The following is a 22,352-nucleotide window of genomic DNA, read 5'->3' on the forward strand; positions in this document are numbered from 1 at the left end:
AAATGCAGTGAAATTTGTTAAAAAGAAAACAACTTATGCAGTTGTTGTTGTTGTTGTTGTTCAGTCGTTAAGTCGTGTCCGACTCTTCGTGACCCCATGGATCATAGCACGCCAGGCCTCCCTATCCTCCGCTCTCTCCCGGAGTGTGCTCAAGTTCATATTCATTGCATCGGTGATGCTATCTAGCCATCTCATCCTCTGCCGTCCCCTTCTCCTTTTGCCTTCAATCTTTCCCAGCATCAGGGTCTTTTACAGGAAGTTTTCTCTTCGCATTAGGTGGCCAAAATATTGGCGTTTCAACTTCAGGATCTGTCCTTCCAATGAGCACTCAGGGTTGATTTCCTTTAGGATGGACTGATTTGACCTCCTTGCAGTCCAGGGGACTCGTAAGAGTCTTCTCCAGCACCACAGTTCGAAAGCATCAATTCTTCGGCGCTCAGCCTTCCTTATAGTCCGGCTCTCACAGCCATACGTTGCTACTGGGAAAACCATAGCTTTGATTAGACGGACCTTTGTCGGCAAGGTGATGTCTCTGCTTCTTACTATGCTGTCTAGGTTTGCCATAGCTTTCCTCCCAAGGAGTAAGCATCTTTTAATTTCATGGCTACAGTCACCGTCTGCGGTGATCTTGGAGCCCAAGAAAAAAACATCTGTCACTGCTTCCATTTCTTCCCCTTCCATATGCCAGGAAGTGATGGGGCCAGATGCCATGATCTTAGTTTTTTGAATGTGGAGTTTCAAACCAGCTTTTGCACGCTCCACTTTCACCCTCAACAAGAGGCTCTTTAGATCCTCTTCGCTTTCTGCCATTAGGGTGGTATCGTCTGTGTATCTGAGGTTGTTGATAATTCTCCTGGCAATCTTAATTCCGACCTGTGATTCATCCAACCTGGCGTTTCTCATGATGTACTCTGCATATAAGTTAAATAAGCAGGGTGACAATATGCAGCCTTGTTGTACTCCTTTCCCAATGTTGAACCAATCGGTTGTTCCATGTGTGGTTCTTATTGTTGCTTCTTGGCCCTCGTACAGGTTTCTCAGGAGACAGGCAAGGTGGTCTGGTACTCCCATCTCTTTCAGAATTTGCCACAGTTTGTTGTAATCCACACAATCCAAGGCTTTAGCGTAGTCAATGAAGCAGAAATAGATGTTTTTCTGGAATTCTCTTGCTTTCTCCATGATCCAGCGAATGTTGGCGATTTGATCTCTAGTTCCTCTGCCTCTTCGAAACCCCGCTTGTACTTCCGGTAGTTCTCGGTTCACATGCTGCTGAAGCCTAAGTTGTAGGATTTTGAGCATCACCTTGCTGGCATGTGAAATGAGCACAATTGTACGGTAGTTTGAACACTCTTTGGCATTGCCCTTCTTTGGAACTGGAATGTAAACTTACCTTTTCCACACTGTTGAGTGTTCCAAATTGTTGGCATATTGAATGCAGCACTTTAACAGCATCATCTTTTAGGATTTTAAATACCTCAGCTGGAAGACTGTCATCTCTGCTAGCTTTGTTGTTACTAATGCTTCCTAAGGCCCACTTGACTTCACTGTCTAGGATGTCTGGCTCAAGTTCAGTGACCACGCTATCATGGCTATCAGGGGCATTAAGACCTTTCCTGTATAGCTCTTCTGTGTATTCTTTCCACCTCTTCTTAATCTCATCTGCTTCTGTTAGGTCCCTGCCTTCTTTGTCCTTTATCATGCCCGTCTTTGCACAAAACGTTCTCTTGAGATCTCCGATTTTCTTGAAGAGATCTCTAGTCTTTCCAATTCTGTTGTTTTCCTCGATTTCTTTGCATTGTTCATTTAAGAAGGCCTTCTTGTCTCTCCTTGCTATTCTCTGGAACTCTCAATTCAGTTGGATATATCTTCCTCTTTCTCCCTTGCTTTTCGCTTCCCTTCTTTCCTCAGCTACTTGTAAAGCCTCATCAGACAGCCACTTGGCTTTCTTGCATTTCTTTTTCTTTGGGATGGATTTCGTTGCTGCCTCCTGAACAATGTTACGGACCTCCGTCCATAGTTCCTCAGGCACTCTATCAGGTCTAATCCCTTAAATCTATTCCTCACCTCCACTGTATATTCATAAGGGATATGATTTAGGTCATACCTGAATGGTTTTGTGGTTTTCCCTTCATTCTTCAATTTAAGCCGAAATTTTGCAATAAGCAGCTCAGGATTTGAGCCACAGTCAGCTCCAGGTCTTGTTTTTACTGACTGTATGGAGCTTCTCCATCTTTGGCTGCAAAGGACATAATCAATCTGATTTCGATATTGACCATCTGGTGATGTCCATGTGGAGAGTCGCCTCTTGTGCTGTTGGAAAAGAGTATTTGCTATAATCAGCGTATTCTCTTGGCAAAACTCTATTAGCCTTTGTCCTGCTTTATTTTGTACACCAAGGCCATGCTTGCCTGTTATCCCGGTGATTTCTTGACTTCCTACTTTAGCATTCCAATCCCCTATGATGAAGAGGACATCTTTCTTTGGTGTTAGTTCTAGAAGGTGTTGTAGGTCTTCACAGATCCGATCAACCTCAGCTTCTTCGGCCTCAGTGGTTGGGACGTAGACTTAAATTACTGTGATGTTGAATGGTTTGCCTTGGATTCATACTGAGATCATTCTATCGTTTTTGAGATTGTACCCCAGTACTGCTTTTCCCACCCTTTTGTTGACTATGAGTGCTACTCCATTTCTTCTAAGGGATTCTTGCCCACAGTAGTAGATATAATGGTCACCTGAATTAAATCGCCCATGCCTGTCCATTTTAGTATGCTGATTCCCCAGATGTCATTGTTCAATCTTGCCATCTCATGTTTGACCACTTCCAGCTTACCTTGATTCATTGATCTTACATTCCAGGTTCCTAAACAATATTGTTCTTTACAGCATCGGATTTTCTTTTCACCACTAGACACATCCACAGCTGGGTGTCCTTTCGGCTTTGGCCAAGCCGCTTCACTCTTTCTGGCGCTACTTGGAAATACCCTCTGCTCTTCCCCAGTAGTATATTGGACACCTTCCGACCTGAGGGGCTCATCTTCCGGTGTCATATCTTTTAGCCTTGTGATACGTTCCATGAGGTTTTCTTGGCAAGAATACTGGAGTGGGTTGCCATTTCCTTCTCCAGTGGACCACATTTTGTCAGAACTCTCCGCCATAACCTGTCCGTCTTGGGTGGCCCTGCACGGCATAGCTTATGGCTTCACTGAGTTACGCAAGCCCCTTCGCCACAATAAGGTAGTGATCCATGAAGGGGTTATGCAGTTGTATCCAATGGCAACTTTGCCTTAGCAGAAAGCCCTTCTGGGGCACCCTATTTGTACTGATTCTACCCTCTGCAGCCCTCCATACCATATCCCAGAAAGCCCCCCCCCCAACCCCCAGGAGCTAGTTTTTGGTGGAAACATGGGGCTTAAGTAGGTTAAGGTGGATTGGCAAAAAATCAGGTGCACTGACTTGCATGAGCTGTTATCCTACCCATTTGTTGAGTGCAGTCCACATATATTTTCTGAAGATTCTGCTTCTATTGCAGAAATATCACCTTTTCCCCAGCAAACCAGCACATAGGAGCAAATAGAATTCTACCCTTGGATAGCTCAGTCATTGCAATTACCATATAATTACCATATGCAAATATTACAGGCGCCTATCAGATATTGCCTGTGATGTGAATAGTGACAAGCGTTACAACTCCTCCTCATACCAAGTACCTCTTAGTTTAGTATTATTGTAAGGGTGCTTCCAGATAAGACTTTGCTGCGCAATTTCATTGCCTCATTCATTGAATTTTATAGGCGGTCCGACGTAATCTTCAATTTGTAGCCCTCCCATGTTTTCCCACCCCTTCTTCCATCTTTTTTCTTACCAGAAAACAATCCGCTAAGGAAAAACAGACAGAATGGCTGCACAATGCCATTTGAGTGTTAGCACTAAGAGCCCACCATCTGGAAATACCCTCATTTTTTAGCATTTCCTGCTATACCACTTCAGTGAGGAAGCAGATAGGTAGGCTTTAAAATCAGTAGCAAAATACAGCAAAGTTCTTTCCATGTCAATGCTCTACCATGTTTCATTTTTAGTGTTGTAGTTTAAGCTGAATATTTTTTTTAAAGGTGCGTGTGTGTGGGGAATAGCAATTCAGCGATCCCCTTTGGTATAATATGCTATGTCTGTGAAGGTAAAGTACAGGAATACACATTGATAAAGGATTTCTGAATCTAGTCTCAACTCAAAACCAGATACCTTTTTAACCATTTAGTGGTATCCAGCAAACATGTCACTTTCCTGTACAAAAGTTCAAAAGAGGAAATGAATCAGGTTAGTTCTATCTTATAGAACTTGAGCAAATCAGTGTAGGTTCTGGACTTTCAAACCACAGATGAACAAAAATGGAAAAGTAACTATAATAGGCTTTTGTGCACTGCATTTAAGATGCTAAGGCCTCCCCCACCCCCTTTCTCCACGTTCTACATTTGCAAAGCTGTGATCCGAGTACTCAGTTTTTCCTTACTTTCCAGGAATGTGAGGAAAAACTGTAATAAGCCTAGGGTAAAGTACAAAGATAAGGGCCACATAAATACCCAGATAGCACATAGCAGGAACAGGCAGCTTGTGCTGATGACAGGGTAGGTAAATGCTATTACATGAACTTGATACATTTGTGGTTTCTTATTTTAGATGGGTATGTGAGAACACTTGGTAAATATCTTGTAGTAGTCTCTTCAGAGGCACATGACTGTATCCAAAACGGTTATGCAAAACTCTCAGGCTAGGGGTCCCCTCCCATTGACTCAGGTAAGGGTCTTTCTTCACAATTAGTTTATTAGTATTTTTATCTTGCCTTTCACACTGTTTGATGCGGCTTACAAACATGCATTTCAAACATTAAGATCCCACACTTAAATCAAATACTAAATTAAAACACTCAATCAAGCAAAAATACCCAGCAGCAACCCAGTCAAAGCTGCATGTTAGCCTTTTTGATACTCCTGTAAGAAACACATGACATCCCATCCACATATAACAGACTCTGAGATGGGAGAGCTTGCTGTGGCAGGAGGATAGAATCTACACTCCAACACAGGGGAAGGAAGAGAACAGCTTCAAAAGGATACATAGATTAAAAATGTAAATCCTTTCTAGGAGAAGGCAGCCTTGCTCATGTTAACCCTTCAAAAATTATCATTGGGTAAGTGCTTCTGCACTGGATTTGCATAGTGGAGGAATGGTACACAAAATGGTACAAGAGTGTCTTTCCAACTGCTGATTCATTACATTACAAAAATCTGCTGGAATCTAAACTTGTACAACCATATTCCACCCAGCAATTGCAATACAATGAATGGGCTATCTGGGAAAGAGACTGCATTCCCTTTGTACAAAAGTGATATCCTTGCAACAAATGTTCAACATTTTTGAAGACATGATCAAGAAATAGGAAGTGAACCTGTGCATTTATATAGCAATTTGTTGATTATATAGAAAGGACTTAAGAAACAGACTAAAAATGGTATTAGGGTTCCACAAAGGTATTATGGAGTTTAATATCTCCCCCCTCCCATTGGAAAGGTCATCTTAAAAAGCTTCCTAAATCACTGCATCATAGAGCATCATGGAGCCCCAAAGACTGTGCAATTTTAAGGGGTAGCAATATCACATAAACGTACAGAAGAAAACAATAAATGAGGTGGAAAAACACATATAACACTATTTCTCTCTGACTCAGCAAGGTTGCTCCCAGATGAGGCTTTTAAAGTGCTATCAGCTTGGCTTGTTCACAAGTTTTTACAGGAGTTCCACATGTTGTCATTGTCCTATTATTTTTCTCATTATGTGGAAAATCTGTTAATTCTTCAAGGTGCAAAGATAAAGAGATGTGGGTGTTTGATATTGCTACTTTCTGGCATTTTGCTGGGTGTGTGGTTATCACATGTGCTGTGATAAAGGGCATGTTCCAAGAACATACCATGAGTGTTTCTCCTCAGCTATGCCACTTTGTTTCCGGTCACCAGGATGTAAGAGCAATAATGGCAGATAGTAAGTTCTGAATTGCAGTGTGCTTTCGTGGAGCCATGATGATTTGGGGGAATGCAAAATAGAAGACTATCACTTTGATATCTCCTGCTCTGGCTATCTATATAATCATTCTGCATGGAAGTGTCTTTTCAATTTTTTTATTTTTAAAGGAGCACTTGCGCAACTCTATTATACCTGTATTGTTGTTGTTGTTCAGTTGTTAAGTCGTGTCCGACTCTTCGTGACCCCATGGACCATAGCACGCCAGGCCTCCCTGTCCTGCGCTCTCTCCCGGAGTGTGCTCAAGTTCATATTCACTGCATCGGTGATGCTATCTAGCCATCTCATCCTCAGCCGTCCCCTTCTCCTTTTGCCTTCAGTCTTTCCCAGCATCAGGGTCGAATTTTCCAGGGAGTTTTCTCTTCGCATTAGGTGGCCAAAATATTTGAGCTTCAGCTTCAGTCTCTGTCCTTCCAATGAGCAGTCAGGGTTGATTTCCTTTAGGATTGACTGATTTGACCTCCTTGCAGTCCAGGGGACTCGTAAGAGTCTTCTCCAGCACCACAGTTTGAAAGCATCAATTCTTCGGCGCTCAGCCTTCCTTATAGTCCGGCTCTCACAGCCATACATTACTACTGGGAAAACCATAGCTTTGATTAGACGGACCTTTGTCGGCAAGGTGATGTCTCTACTTCTTACTATGCTGTCTAGGTTTGCCATAGCTTTCCTCCCAAGGAGCAAGCGTCTTTGAATTTCATGGCTACAGTCACCGTCTGCAGTGATCTTGGAGCCCAAGAAAATAACATCTGTCACTGCTTCCATTTCTTCCCCTTCCATATGCCAGGAAGTGATGGGGCCAGATGCCATGATCTTAGTTTTTTTAATGTGGAGTTTCAAACCAGCTTTTGCACGCTCCACTTTCACCCTCAACAAGAGGCTCTTTAGATCTTCTTCGCTTTCTGCAATTAGGGTGGTATCATCTGCGTATCTGAGGTTGTTGATAATTCTCCCGGCAATCTTAATTCAGACCTGTGATTCATCCAACCTGGCGTTTCTCATGATGTACTCTGCATATAAGTTAAATAAGCAAGGTGACAATATGCAGCCTTGTCATACTCCTTTCCCAATTCTGAACCAATCAGTTGTTCCATGTCTGGTTCTTACTGTTGCTTCTTGGCCCTCGTACAGGTTTCTCAGGAGACAGGTAAGGTGGTCTGGTACTCCCATCTCTTTCAGAATTTGCCACAGTTTGTTGTGATCCACACAATCCAAGGCTTTAGCGGAGTCAATGAAGCAGAAATAGATGTTTTTCTGGAATTCTCTTGCTTTCTCCATGATCCAGTGAATGTTGGCAATTAGATCTCTAGTTCTTCTGCCTCTTCGAAACCCAGCTTGTACTACCCGTAGTTCTCGGTTCACATACTGCTGAAGCCTAGCTTGTAGGATTTTGAGCATAACATTATACCTGTATGTTGTTGTTGTTGTTCAGTCGTTCAGTCATGTCCGACTCTTCGTGACCCCATGGACCATAGCACGCCAGGCCTTCCTGTCCTGCACTTCTCTCCCGGAGCGTGCTCAAGTCCATATTCATTGCATCAGTGATGCTATCTAGCTATCTCATCCTCTGCCGTCCCCTTCTCCTTTTGCCCTCAGTCTTTCCCAGCATCAGGGTCTTTTCCAGAGAGTTTTCTCTTCACATTAGGTGGCCAAAATATTTGAGCTTCAGTATCTGTCCTTCCAATGAGCAGTCAGGGTTGATTTCCTTTAGGATGGACTGATTTGACCTCCTTGCAGTCCAGGGGACTCGTAAGAGTCTTCTCCAGAACCACAGTTCGAAAGCATCAATTCTTCAGCGTTCAGCCTTCCTTATAGTCCTGCTCTCACAGCCATACGTTACTACTGGGAAAACCATAGCTTTGATTAGACGAACCTTTGTCGGCAAGGTTGATGTCTCTACTTCTTACTATGCTGTCTAGGTTTGCCATAGCTTTCCTCCCAAAGAGCAAGCGTCTTTGAATTTCATGGCTACAGTCACCGTCTGCAGTGATCTTGGAGCCCAAGAAAATAACATCTGTCACTGCTTCCATTTCTTCCCCTTCCATATGCCTGGACGTGATGGGGCCAGATGCCATGATCTTAGTTTTTTTAATGTGGAGTTTCAAACCAGCTTTTGTACTCTCCTCTTTCACCCTCAACAAGAGGCTCTTTAGATCCTCTTCACTTTCTGCCATTAGGGTGGTATCATCTGCATATCTGAGGTTGTTGATAATTCTCCCGGCAATCTTAATTCCGACCTGTGATTCCTCCAACCCGGCGTTTCTCATGATGTACGCTGCATATAAGTTAAATAAGCAGGGTGACAATATGCAGCCTTGTCGTACTCCTTTCCCAATGTTGAACCAATCAGTTGTTCCATGTCTGGTTCTTACTGTTGCTTCTTGACCCTCGTACAGGTTTCTCAGGAGACAGGTAAGGTGGTCTGGTACTCCCATCACTTTAAGAATTTGCCACAGTTTGTTGTGATCCACACAAACAAAGGCTTTAGCGTAATCAATGAAGGAGAAATAGACGTTTTTCTGGAATTCTCTCGCTTTCTCCATGATCCAGCAAAAGTTGGTGATTTGATCTCTAGTTCCTCTGCCTCTTTGAAACCCAGCTTGTACTTCCGGTAGTTCTCGGTTCACATACTGCTGAAGCCTAGCTTGTAGGATTTTGAGCATCACCTTGCTGGCATGTGAAATGAGCGCAACTGTACGGTAGTTTGAACACTCTTTGGCGTTGCCCTTCTTTGGAATTGGAATGTAAACTGACCTTTTCCAGTCTTGTGGCCACTGTTGAGTGTTCCAAATTTGTTGGCATATTGAGTGCAGCACTTTAACAGCATCATCTTTTAGGATTTTAAATAGCTCAGCTGGAATACTGTCATCTCTGCTAGCTTTGTTGTTAGTAATGCTTCCTAAGGCCCATTTGACTTCACTCTCTAGGATGTCCAGCTCAAGTTCAGTGACCGCGCTATCATGGCTATCAGGGGCATTAAGATCTTTCCTGTATAGCTCTTCTGTGTATTCTTTCCACCTCTTCTTAATCTCATCTGCTTCTCTTAGGTCCCTGCCTTCTTTGTCCTTTATCATGCCCGTCTTTGCACAAAACGTTCCCTTGAGATCTCCGATTTTCTTGAAGAGATCTCTAGTCTTTCCCATTCTGTTGTTTTCTTCGATTTCTTTGCATTGTTCATTTAAAAAGGCCTTCTTGTCTCTCCTTGCTATTCTCTGGAACTCTGCATTCAGTTGGATATATCTTCCCCTTTCTCCCTTGCTTTTCGCTTCCTTTCTTTCCTCAGCTACTTGTAAAGCCTCATCAGACAGCCACTTGGCTTTCTTGCGTTTCTTTTTCTTTGGGATGGACTGAGTTGCTGCCTCCTGAACAATGTTACGGACCTCCGTCCATAGTTTCTCAGGCACTCTGTCTATCAGGTCTAATCCCTGAAATCTATTCCTCACCTCCACTGTATATTCATCAGGGATATCATTTAGGTCATACCTGAACGGTTTAGTGGTTTTCCCTACATTCTTCAATTTAAGCCGAAATTTTGCAAGAAGAAGCTCATGTTCTGAGCCACAGTCAGCTCCAGGTCTTGTTTTTACTGACTGTATAGAGCTTCTCCATCTTTGGCTGCAAAGGACATAATCAATCTGATTTCGATTTTGACCATCTGGTGATGTCCATGTGTAGAGTCACCTCTTGTGCTGTTGGAAAAGAGTGTTTGCTATGATCAGCGTGTTCTCTTGGCAAAACTCTATTAGCCTTTGTCCTGCTTCATTTTGTACACCAAGGCCATGCCTGCCTGTTATCCCGGTGATTTCTTGACTTCCTACTTTAGCATTCCAATCCCCTATGATGAAGAGGACATCTTTTTTTGGTGTTAGTTCTAGAAGGTGTTGGAGGTCTTCATAGAACCCATCAACCTCAGCTTCTTCGGCCTCAGTGGTTGGGGCATAGACTGGAATTACTGTGATCTTGTATGGTTTGCATTGGATTCATACTGAGATCATTCTATCATTTTTGAGATTGTACCCCAGTACTGCTTTTCCCACCCTTTTGTTGACTATGAGTGCTACTCCATTTCTTCTAAGGGATTCTTGCCCACAGTAGTAGATATGATGGTCACCTGAATTAAATTCGCCCATGCTTGTCCATTCTAGTTCGCTGATTCCCAAGATGTCGATGTTCAGTCTTGCCATCTCATGTTTGACCACCTCCAGCTTACCTTGATTCATTGATCTGACATTCCAGGTTCCTAAACAATATTGTTCTTTACAGCATCGGATTTTCTTTTCACCACTAGACACATCCACAGCTGGGTGTCCTTTCGGCTTTGGCCAAGCCGCTTCACTCTTTCTGGCACTACTTGGAAATACCCTCTGCTCTTCCCCAGTAGTATATTGGACACCTTCCGACCTGAGGGGCTCATCTTCCGGCGTCATCTCTTTTAACCTTGTGATACGTTCCATCGGGTTTTCTTGGCAAGAATATTGGAGTGGGTTGCCATTTCCTTCTCCAGTGGACCACATTTTGTCAGAACTCTCTGCCATGACCTGTCTGTCTTGGGTGGCCCTGCATGGCATAGCTTATGGCTTCACTGAGTTACACAAGCCCCTTCGCCACAACAAGGCAGTGATATTTTGTCATTTCAAGTTTCAAAAAATGTCTTCATGTTTTTCAAATGAAACACTTGCTTTTTGGAAAGGATGTCCTCCTTAACCCTCTTATATTTATGCAACTGCTTTACTAATCCAATATTGGGGTCAAATTGTCATAGCTTAAAAAAAATTGATACATAAACTGGGGTTGGCTTGGATTGAACCTGAGACTTTATATGCAACACACATGCTTTGTTATGGAGTGAACAACACTCCAGAAAGGGGAAACAAGTGACAGGAATCTCACTGGCATTACTTCTAAGGAGTTAACTGAATCATACCTCTACTGTGAGTTGACACTTGGGGCACAATCCTATGCAGATTTAGACAGAAAAAGTCCTACAACTCCCAGCATTTCCCAGCCAGCTATGTTGTAGGACTTTTTCTGTCTAAACCTGCATAGGATTGCGCTCTTAATTAATCAAATTTATTAATCAAATTAGGGCACAATCCTAACTAGATAGGTGGCCGCCTCTGACCTCGGAGGTGACCGCTTATCCCAAGCAAGGCAGGAGAGGCACGGGGGGGGGGGGTAGTTCCCTCCACGCCTCTCCTGCCTATTTTTAGCTAGACAGCCATTTCTGGCTGTCTAGACGTGGGGGGGGGGGGGCTGACTGGGAGAGGAAGCTGTGCGTACAACACATTGGGTGTGTCGTATGTGCAGCTCTGCTCTCCCTGCCCCAGAACACCCCCCAGCCTTGCCTGCTCTGCGCTCCCCTTGTGAGCGTGGAGGATGGGGCTTCTCTGCACTGCCTCAGAGGCAGCACCGATGAGGGGGGCACTTGGTTTTCTGGGAACCGACCTCAGAGTGTGGGCTCCGAGGTCGGTTCCCAGAAATGAGCATATCCTATGGCCCACTAGACAGTGTCTAGCGGCCATAGGATTGCTCTCTTATTTACTTAGACTTTTATCCTGTCCTACGTCCCAGCTCTGAGAGCATTTAGCACTGGGAAACATGTTATCAAAACACTTAAATGTATGTGAACTCAATGTCAGCGTGTAAAAAATGTTATTATCCCTGAGCCACAAACTGCTTACCCTGAACATACTGTGCAGAAAATAGCCAAGCTTAGAATTTTTCTGGTTTCAGAGAAAGTGAGTTCTAAAATGGAAGCTTATTATGAAACAAATGAGAATAGAAGGAATTTGTATAAAACATGGCCTAGGGACAGATGAGTCTTGTACAATGAGCAGGGCACCCTGCCCCTGCCCCATTTTTATCTACTTCCCTTGGACTCAAGGTGATGACTCATTCTTCAAACCAGCCGGGTGGGCATGACCACCCCCTCTCCTATATCTATTGCTTTCTTTCCACAATGCCAGCCACAGTCCCTCATGTCTTTATAGTGGCTTCACATTTATCTTGTTTATATGTATATACACAATGTACATCTTCACTCAGTTCCCTGACCCATGACACCTGCAGCCTCTCTTCTTTCCTTACCTCTCACAATCAGGTTGAAGAGTGGTATGTACATTTTAATAATTTGATTTATTTCAATTGGATAAATTTATATTAGTCCTCCAGGGAAATGGGAAGACAGGAACATAGGAAGCTGTCTCATACTGAGTCAGACCATTGGTCCATATAGCCCACTACTGTAGACACTGCCTGACAGCAGCTCTCCAGGGTTTCAGGCAGGATTCTTTCCTCCTAGCCTACCTGGAGATGCTGGGGATTGAATCTGGTACCTTCTGCATGCAAAGCATGTCCCTTCCAATGAGCTACATCCTGTCCCAGATCTTCAACTCTAGATAAAAGCTAAGCTTATTCATTCTTACTATCACATTATATTAGCATTATCCCCACTTTATTTTACTTATTTACAGTATTTTTACCCCACTTTTCAGCCAAAGAAGGCTCCCAGAGCAGCTTACAACGTTTAAAAATAAGACATTCTACAGAATGAGGGACTGCATTTTACAATACCCTCATTTATACAACATTTGTATGCAGTCCCATAACATAACATTATCTGGGAAGCTATACAGCCTACACCCCCATTTGACACAGACTTCCTTACTGTGCAATTTTTCATCCTGATTGCTGTTAGGAATAATGGCCTCGGTGAGAAACAGACAGTGATGGTAGGGCCAATTTGCCATGGATGTACCAAACTCCAACACTAGAAGCAATACTTTTTCTTGGAGTTAATTCTGAGGCACTTCCTGTGTTGGTGCACCAATTGTTGGGGGACCTGCTGACTGGAAGAAGCCTTTAAAAAACCACCACCACGCAACCTGTCTGAGTTCAGTGGGGCTTACTCTTAGTAAGTGGCCTGACAATGCAATCCTAAACATGTAAATCTCATTGAGTTCAATGGGACTTACTCCCAGGTAAATGTGCATGGATTGCTGTCTAGACCAGCCGTTCCACTCCTCTCATCCCAGCAAAACCTTGCGTGAAGAAGTGTTATATGTAAGTAGAAACGCCCCCTCTTAGTAGGACACTATTATTCCTATTTCACACGTCGAAAACTGCAGGTGGTTAACGGGGACTCGCCCATTCTCTGGCAGAGATGAAAGGCTCATCCAGCAAGTCCTGCTCTCTAAATAATGTGGGTTTTACTGTTAAAATTAACACACACGCTTAGCAGGTTGCAACCTTCCTTTTGAGTCTTCAGAAGGGAATTATTTTAAATTTTAAAAAAATCCCTTTACACAATTCCCAGTCCCTTCATGCGCAACCCAGCACTATTACATGCAAACCCAGCCCCTTTCAGCCGCCACCCTTTATTGTTCTTGCCGCTTCGACTGCCTACCGCGCTGCTCTATCCGTCCTCGCTCCGTTCAAACCAAAACGCCCTCAACTGCTAATTTCTCCTCACAACGCGCACGCGCACGCGCACACACACACACACACACAAGCTTTGGGAGGAGGGGGGGAGGAGGCGCAAACACCACGCGCCTGGCCTCTTTGGGAAGCGCGCACTCGCCGGCGGTTGACCTGACATACACACACGCGCGCGCGCACATACACTTTTTTTGCGGGCACGCGCGCGCGCGCGCGCAAAGACGAATGAGTGGGGGTAGTGAGCGGCGAGTGTGACGCGCTCGTGTAGAGCGGCTGAGCGGCCGCGCGCACGGAACGGTGTCTGTCGCTCTCTCTGTGAGAAGAAAAGGCGGGGAGGGAGGAAAGGAAAGGAGACAACCGGGGCGGGGAGGGAGGCGGCGGCGGCGGCGGCGGCGTTCCGTGAGGCGAAGGAGAGACGCTGCCGAACAGGAAGCGCTGCCACCGAAACAGGAGCCACTCCGTGCCTGCACTGAAGCGAAAGGGCAAAGTCTGGTTTTGTGAAAGGCGAAGGTTTTGGTCGGTGAGGGGCGGCAACGGAGGACTGACTTGTCCCCCCGCCACCCTTTCTTCTTCTGATTTTTACATCTACCGGGAACTCGGCGCAGAAGCCGCGCGACCCGGCGCGGCCCTCCATCGTGTAGGTGGCTCCGAGAGTGCCGGACGGCGGCTGAGGAGGATGTCGGGCGGTGGTGGAGGTAACCGGGAAGAGGAACGGCGCAAGCTGGCCGACATCATCAACCACTGGAACGCTAACCGGCTGGACCTGTTTGAGATCAGCGCCCCCACCGAGGTGAGAGACGGAGAAATAATAAAATCCCTCTTTTTTTCTCTCTTCCCGTCCTCTCCTTTCCCCCTCCCCAGAAAAGGGCTGAGAGGTAATGCAAACGCCCCCCCCCCCCGAAAGAAAGAAAGACAGACAGACCTCCGTTCGCACACAAATCCCGGCTGTCCAGCCCCCCCACCGCCGCCGCCGAGGTGAGGCAGCGCTTCCTACAAACGCCTCCATCCTCGCCGAGGGGAGGCTCCGCCCCTTCCCGAGGTGAGAGACCCAGCAGCTCCAGTGTTGCACTGGCGCCCCCCCCCCCCCGTTCCCAGGGAAGAGGTCCCTTCTTGCCTTCCGCCCTTGTTTGTACATTGTAGTGGCACGATCGCATTTCAAGAGCTGATATCCTGCGCCCCCTAAAATCCCCTTTTGATAAGAGGCAGGCCGACTTCCACGGGCCCTCGCCTGTTCTCGCCAGGAAAATAATCCATCCGTGCCTGCGCCCGTGTCTCCATTCATGTAAAAATAACACCCCCATCCGGCCATTTCCACCCTGTGGGAAAGAGACACTGCTCTCATTATGCTCCCTGAAGTGAGGCTCCTTTGCCCCTTCCCACCACTCTATCGAGCAACTCCCACTCGCTTAATTCTCTATTCCCCTACCCGCTCCCCGCAAGGTTTTCCCTTTCCTCTCTTTAGAGGCAACACCGTTGCCGGTACAGGCCTCGTCCTGTCTTCCACCCCCTGCAATTCCCAGGTCAGCCTGGCCTTTCGACCGTTCCGTAGCACTTGCCGACCCCTCCTCCGCATCGTCACTAGCACCACCTCGCTGATCCCCAACATGACCCCTTCCCCTCTAAGCTGTTTTATGGTTTACGAGCGTGTGTATAGAAACAGGCTGGCTACTCCCCTGTGCCCTTATAAATTGGGATCTTAGGCCTGAAGGGAATGTCTTAGAGGATCTGGTGAAATCTTTTTCCATTGTTTTTGGGCAAAGCATAGCAGTGTCTTGGGTAAGAATAGCTTTGTGAAAGTGTCAGGAGTGCTAGTATCCAGAATGGGAGGGGGTATTTGGAGAATTCTTCTTAAGCAGCTTGGGGTGGAGGAGATAAGCTGTGAAAAAGTGTTATATCTGCCCACAGATAATTAAAATGATTCCCAGAGCATTAACAAACATCTGCAGAATGAATTTGATAATTTTCTTAAAGTAAATATTTTAACTAAGTTTCACAGTCCTGGAAACAGATAAGTCCTACTGCTAAACTCAATGGATAATTTCTTATTAAAACTTTAAAAAAAAAAAAGACATTTTAAAAGTAAGGTTAAGGCCACACCTTATCCCTGCTGTTGTCACATTCTTTTTGGCTGGTCAGCGTGTATGTGTGAGTCAGGTGTGAAAGAGTGTGTGTGTGTGTGTGTGTGTGTGGATTCTCATAGGTAGATTGTTCTTTCCTGGACAAAACAGGACTATCATATCTTCTTATTGGGCAAAGGCAGTCAGGTGCCTGTTCCTAAGGCAAAGAAGGAAATCTACACTTGCTTTTGGCTCTGGTTGGTCTTCGGTTGTTAACAAAAGCCTAGCCATGAATAATAGATTTGTTTTCTCTCATTTTAAATTGTTAACATCTATATGGAGTGCTTTCAGATTTATTTTTTAAGATCTTGAGTTCTGCCTGAAAAAAAGGAAATATCCATCCACATGACTTGTGTAGTATTTAAATTTGCAGTGTGTGTAATACTCTGAGGACTCCATGGTCTTCTGTTTAAATACAGACATATGTAATCTGTAAAAGTGTTTGATTTTGGAGAGGACTAGTTTGCCAGGTAAGAATTCTTTTCATACAGGATATATATATATATATATATGTGTATATATATATATATGTGTGTGTGTGTGTGTGTGTGTGTAATTTTGTATTCATATTTTCTCTGGCCCTCCACATGTAGCAAGTAGCTCAGTGGTAGAGTGCATGCTTTGCATGCAGAAGGTCCCAGGTTCAATCCCCAGCAGCTCCAAGTGGAGCAGGAAAAGCTCTGGAGAGCCTCTGCCAGTTAGTGTTGATGATACTGGGGTAGATGGCCCAATGGTCTGACTCAGTATAAGGTAGCTTCTTATGTTAACAGTCATCTTGTGCAGTCATTTTTTAGCAGCTGCTAGCTTATGAGTTGAAGGTCTAGTTAGCTTAGATCAGCTGTTCAAATCTATTGTGATACTCTTGTTCAAAATTTATTTTCCAAGATAATGAGACTGGTACAGCCAGAAAAATGGCCTGTTGTTGTCTGAGCGAGTGATGTTGCAGTGCAGGGCTTTTGAGGATTTACTTCAGGGGTGGGGAACCCATGGCCCTCCAGATTGTTATGGACACCAGCTCTGATCAGCCCCACCCAGCATAGTCAACAGTCAGGAGCTAGAGTCCAGCAACATCTGGAGGGCCACAGGTTTCTGACTCCGATTTACTTTTATGCCTATCTTGCTACATGTAATCTTTGGGAGCCTTAGATGGCTTCTCAGCAAAATTCCATTGTTTACTGTTATGAACTTTGATGCCTTTTAATGTAGTATAATGCCTTTAATCACCTTTTATGTTTGTACTGGTGAATATATTATATATTAATACAGATCGTATGCAAGGGGCATACAGTCCAGAACATCTGTCATGGTTAACTGATGATTTCTGGTGACCAGGCCACAATTTGTCTATGGTGCTCTGTGCATGGTTGCACCATTTTTGAAAAACAGTTTTGCGTTGGTCAGCAGCACAAAAGTGGTGATAGTACTATGCAGCATACACATTTATCCAGGTTTTCATCCAGTGGGGCTTGCTTCCACTTGAGCCATGCTGTGACTGTTTCTTCCTGCATCCTCTGGCAGCAGGGTGGAGAAATTCCTCTACTGCCTTGGCAACCAAGCCCATTCCCTGTCCACTGTCTTCTAGCGGCTCACCATTTCCTCATCTCTCAACACGATGTGGGAATTTCCCCATCACTGTGGTAACTGGACTGCTCATTGTGCACCTGCTCTGCCTCCTTCCCTGCAGCAGCTTTCATTTGTTTATGTTATACTACATGTAACTTGATGTGCCTTGGTGGTATAATTGCCTGTCTGCTATAGGCAAACATCATGTATCCAGATAAACTAACATATTATGACCTGGTTTGTATGACATGATAACCTACCATGGGTGATCAGCTATGGTGGGTTGTCATGATGTCCGAACCCAGTGTGGTTTCTACAGGGTGGCATATTTTTCACGAACAAGCCACCCTGAGAACCCATGGCTCGTTGTTGGGTTGTTCAGGGTAGCTTGTTGTGATGTCCAAACCTGGCAGGGTGACTTCATTGTGAGTTGTCAGTTACAGCTAGAGAGCCACCCAGCAAGAGCAGTGAAAACTCCTGCTGCTCCTCTTGATCTCACTAGTGCAATTGCCATCCTTCCTCCTCCCTTTTCAGTGCCCTCCACCCCATGCTCCTATATATCGAGAAGACAGTGGAGAGTCCGCCGAATATATTCGCAACCTTTCTTGGTCTTGCGCAAGTGTACAGATGTGGAAGTCCACTGCTATGAAATTTGCGTAATTTTCCCCTCAGCTTTACTATTCTGCCATGAAATGTGTATTTTTAGCGATCGGCCTTACTGTTCTGCCATGAAATGTGCATACTTTTACCACTTTGCTTCACGGCTCTGTAACCCACATGTAAATCTGACAGCTAACAACAGAGACCAGTGGAGGGAACTGGCAAGCACGAAGGGGTGAGTGTGGAGCTGAAAGCATCTGGCGGCTGCACAAGAAAGAGCTTTTTGAATGGGTGTAATTACTGCAGGACCAACTGAAGCAGCCTTTGGGGGGTGGGGGGAGTGTTTTCTAGCAACGTAGAGGACGACATTAAATTGACAAGGACATTGAGAAGCGGGGGATATCTGTATGCTTAGCTAAATAGTGGACAAGTGGTCTTGCACACTTTTACAAGACCCTGTTTTTTTTTTAACTTGCGAACATGTTACTGTGTTCATAAGTGCTCAGAAATTAATTCAATTTGGCAATCCAATGTGACAGTGGGGAAGTTTCCCTTGGGATCTGGCAACCCCAGTAGAGCAATTTCAGAAAGGGTGCTGATGTAGGAAATGAGGGGTTCTGCTGCAAAGGTGCCTGAGATACATGCCAGGAGCTGGCAGAAGGACTGATGGTGACTGAGGGGGGAAACCAACCATGGCAAGCCGCAGAGCTCCTGATTATCTGTCATGTTAGCGAGTGAACAACCAACCCACGGAGGCTTATTCTCAGGGTGCCTTAGTGTGATGTGCGAACTCACCCATTGTGAAGTGCCCCAGATAGGTGTGTGTTTTCAAGAGGACTTCACAATTACATGCAATGCTGAATGGCACTGGACTTCTAGATTTTACAGAAATGACCAAAATATAAACTTGGATACTAACAGGTTTAGCATTTATAGTATATTTTATATAATATATTTCAAGTGTTCGAAGTTCTTCACAGATATTATCTCAGTAATCCTTGCAACAGTCTGAAAAGCATCATTATCCCTATGTTGCCCATAGGTCGGTGGGCTGAGACTGAAAGTGGCTTGCTTAATGCCTCTTAATCAGTTCAGTCAGCAAGTATATGGTATATTCTAGGACTGATAGAAACTACGTCTGGGTCAGACATTGACCAATTATTTTAAGAGGATCCATTCTGGAGTACTTGTAGGAATACACAAGTATGCTCTAGGAATTAGCTTTCAACAATACGTACTTGAAATTACGTATCGTTACCCTGTATACTGTGTTTTCATACATATCAAATCATAGAATTGCTTGTGTGAATTATTTATTGACTGGAAAATGCAGTGGATGGATGTTCATAAGCCTGGAGCACAAAAGTGGCAATCCATTTTTTCCTGACTGCCAGATTTTCCCTTCTAGAATATTGGAGGTGAAAGGTATTTTGGAGGGACACATACTGCTCCCTGAACCCCCACCCCAGGTTGTGCCATATGCTGTTGCTGTTTTTAGCTTTTCTTTTTTCACCCTGCTCCCACTTCTGTACCTTTTTTTTGCCACTGTGTGTGTGTATGTGTATGTGTGTATATACGGCTTTTTTCTTCCGTACATGATTCCAGACAGTTGGGTGTAATTTTTGAATGTGATGCTGTCATGAAGCTAATCAGATCTGGCTGCGTGGTGGTGTCACTGAAGGCAAATTAAATTGCATGGGAGGGGAAGGGAACACATCCATTCTGACAAGTCAGCTAGGCTGATGCTCCCTGTATTACTTTGCTGCAGTTTCATTGCAACAAGACAAGATAGAGAGCACTGGCCCAGAGGCATTAACATTAGGATGCATCCCCCCAGGCAGACACTTTTGTGCCCTTTCAGACTTCCAAAATTATTCATGAAAGTATTTCTCATGGGGTGTGAAAATATATTTGAAGTCAGTCTTCCTGTTTTGGCACAGCCCTAGTTTTAACACAATTATAGGTGGTGATAACTTCTGTTGAACAACTGTCATTAAGTGCACCATGATATGCACAAATAGTATATCACTGATGAGATAACTCCTCTGATTTTTGCTGGTAATAACTTAACAGAAGTGTAGTTAATAGCCTCTCTTTCCTCCACCCTCACTATTCCCCTAAAAGCATATACAAGACCAGTCAAGTGGTAGTCCTTTCTGGTTGTGTACATTTGGCCTTTGGAATGTTCACATCTGTGTTAGATGACCCCTTTGATGTGGGAATGCTTCATCACTTAGAAGCCTATAAATTAAAACTTCGAGGGAGTGAGGATCTCAACTGTCTGGTAGTCTTAAGTGCAAACAATTTGAAGCTGATTCTGGAAGTTTTCTTCTTAGGGCTAGTTCCTAATTATTTGAAATATTAATCCAGGCTGTTCTTGATAATGTGTAATTGTGAACTTATTTTTGTTAACTTTACATGAAGATGAATATCAGTGGAACTAATGTTGTAGAAAGATTAAACTTGTACATATATGTTTTTGCAGGTTTAGGGATTTTATGAACACACGCACACACTCGGGAGCAATCCCATCTAGATAGGCAGCCGCCTGCAAACTCGGAGGCGACCACCTATCCAAAGCAGGGCAGGAGAAGCATGGAGGGGATCGTTCCCTCCGTGCTTCTCCTGCCCTGTTTTTTCATCTAGACAGCCGATTGTGGCTGTGTAGCCACGGGAGGACGGAGCGGGGAAGGAGGCTGCTGTATGACACATAGGATGCATCGTGCAGGCAGTTATGCTCTCCCTGCTCCAGAATGCCCCCAGCCACGCCCCTTTTCAGCTGCTCTGCGCTCCTCTTGTGAGTGCGGAGGACGGGGCTTTTCCATGCTGCCTCTGAGGCAGCGCGGAAGTGGGGGGAGGTTGGTTCCTGGAAAACAACATATCCCATGGCCGTCTAGCCGCTTTCTAGCGGCCATAGGATTGCTCTCTCCAGAATGGGAATTATATAACATTTCTGATTATGATTTGGTACTCTTTTTGTCTTTATACATCTGCTTGAATGGAATGCTGGCGTTATTTCAAGTTTTGTGATACTAACGTACTGTCAGTATTTTATATCAGAAGTACTTATAGTTTAATCTTTATATTTTCTGTACTACCACCTCAGACCCTTCTTTATTAACTTAACATTATCTTTGATCTTACCCAAGATCAGGTTATTTTTATGGAAAAGTGTAGATTAATGGAACTCTCTAAATGAATTTGTCCAGTTGAATTAGAACATAGTGGAAGCTAGATGCTGAATTCCATGAAGAGCATTGAAAATCATATGGCTATTACCTCCAGTATCGTGGCAGTATGCCTCTGTATGCCAATTGCTGGGAACACAAGCAGGTGGGTGCTATTCCTTTCATGTCCTGCTTGAGGGCTTTCCAGAGGCATCTGGCTGGCCACTGTGTGAACTGGATGTTGAGTAAGATAGGCCTTTGGTCTGATCTAGCATGGCTCTGTTTATGTTCTTATTCCTGTTTGCATTTCATGAGGGTGAAGACTATGGAACATCTTCACACATAAGATCCATCTGGCTCCCTTCCTTATAGTTTTTGCTTGCATGGTCAAAACTTTATTTTTCCAGTAAGTGTTTGTCTTGCTGGGTTGATGACTTTATGTGGTAAACCTAATTTTAAAGATGATCTTATATGCTGTGCTTGTCTTTAGTTTACATTGTTCTTTTTATGTGTGGTTTTTACTGTATCTCTTGTATTTTCTAAATAATATAAGCCACATTGAGGACTGTAGTTGAAAAGTGGGATTAAAAATATACTAAAATAAGTACATATCTTTTAAATTGGCAGCTCTGTAGATAAATTCGTAGAGAAGTAACATTTACAGTGGGGGTGCAAAAAGCATGGCCCGTGAGCAGCCCCTAAGCCCTAACTGGCAGTCCCTGAGATTCCCAGCATCCGCTGCTGTAGAAAAACAGAGGGGAAAAACACTCTAGGAAAGGGCTCTATGGTTCCTGTCATAGAAATCTCATTCCTAGAGCATCCTAGGAAGCACACAGGAGGCTTCTATGGTAGGAACCATTGAGTCTGTTCCTTGAGTGTTTTTTTCTTTTTATGTTTTTGGTGGAGGAAAGGGAAGAGTTAAACTTATGAGTGAGTAGGTGTGTGTATGTGTGAGAGAGTGGAGGCAAGTGAGTGGGGTGAGAAGTGGATGTGAATGGGGATAGTTTGTGTGTGAGAGTGGGGGCATAGGGGAAGCCTGGCCTCTGGCAAGTTATTCTCAAGGGAATGTAGCGCAAGTTGCCTACCCCTGTCTTAAACTGAAGGTTTTTAAATATTACACTGTATACAAGACAAACATAGTGTACATGATTTTTGTGTGTGTGAGTCGTATGTGAATGTGCATGTTTGCATGTGTGACTCCCACCATTCTAGCAGACAACTAATGGAGCCCTGCAGGCTAGAAAAATTGTGCACCCCTGATTTATGGAAATGTTTGAAGTCATGGGAGACATGGACATTTTTGGGAAAAATTGAAATATATACAATACTTGTTTTCTTATCAAGCCTAAAGCTATTTAATCACTTTAGCAATATAAATATATCATTTATAACTTAGCAT

At 44.3% G+C, this 22,352-nt stretch overlaps 1 protein-coding gene across 18 annotated transcripts in view; it reads left to right on the top strand.

Moving 5' to 3' along the window:
- The first annotated feature begins 13,823 nt into the window (after positions 1-13,823).
- Positions 13,824-22,352, top strand: part of AFDN (afadin, adherens junction formation factor) — a 151,366-nt gene continuing 142,837 nt past the window's right edge. For all 18 annotated transcript variants that reach the window (XM_084828010.1, XM_084828013.1, XM_084828015.1 and 15 more), the window contains exon 1: positions 13,824-14,296. In XM_084828010.1, the coding sequence (XP_084684136.1) occupies positions 14,183-14,296 (114 nt within the window). In that variant the 5' untranslated portion in view covers positions 13,824-14,182. The remainder of the gene's footprint in view (positions 14,297-22,352) is intronic.

Source organism: Heloderma suspectum, chromosome 1 (assembly GCF_057233095.1).
Source record: "Heloderma suspectum isolate Gila_16-S chromosome 1, 16-S_ref, whole genome shotgun sequence".
Classification (NCBI taxonomy): domain Eukaryota; kingdom Metazoa; phylum Chordata; class Lepidosauria; order Squamata; family Helodermatidae; genus Heloderma; species Heloderma suspectum.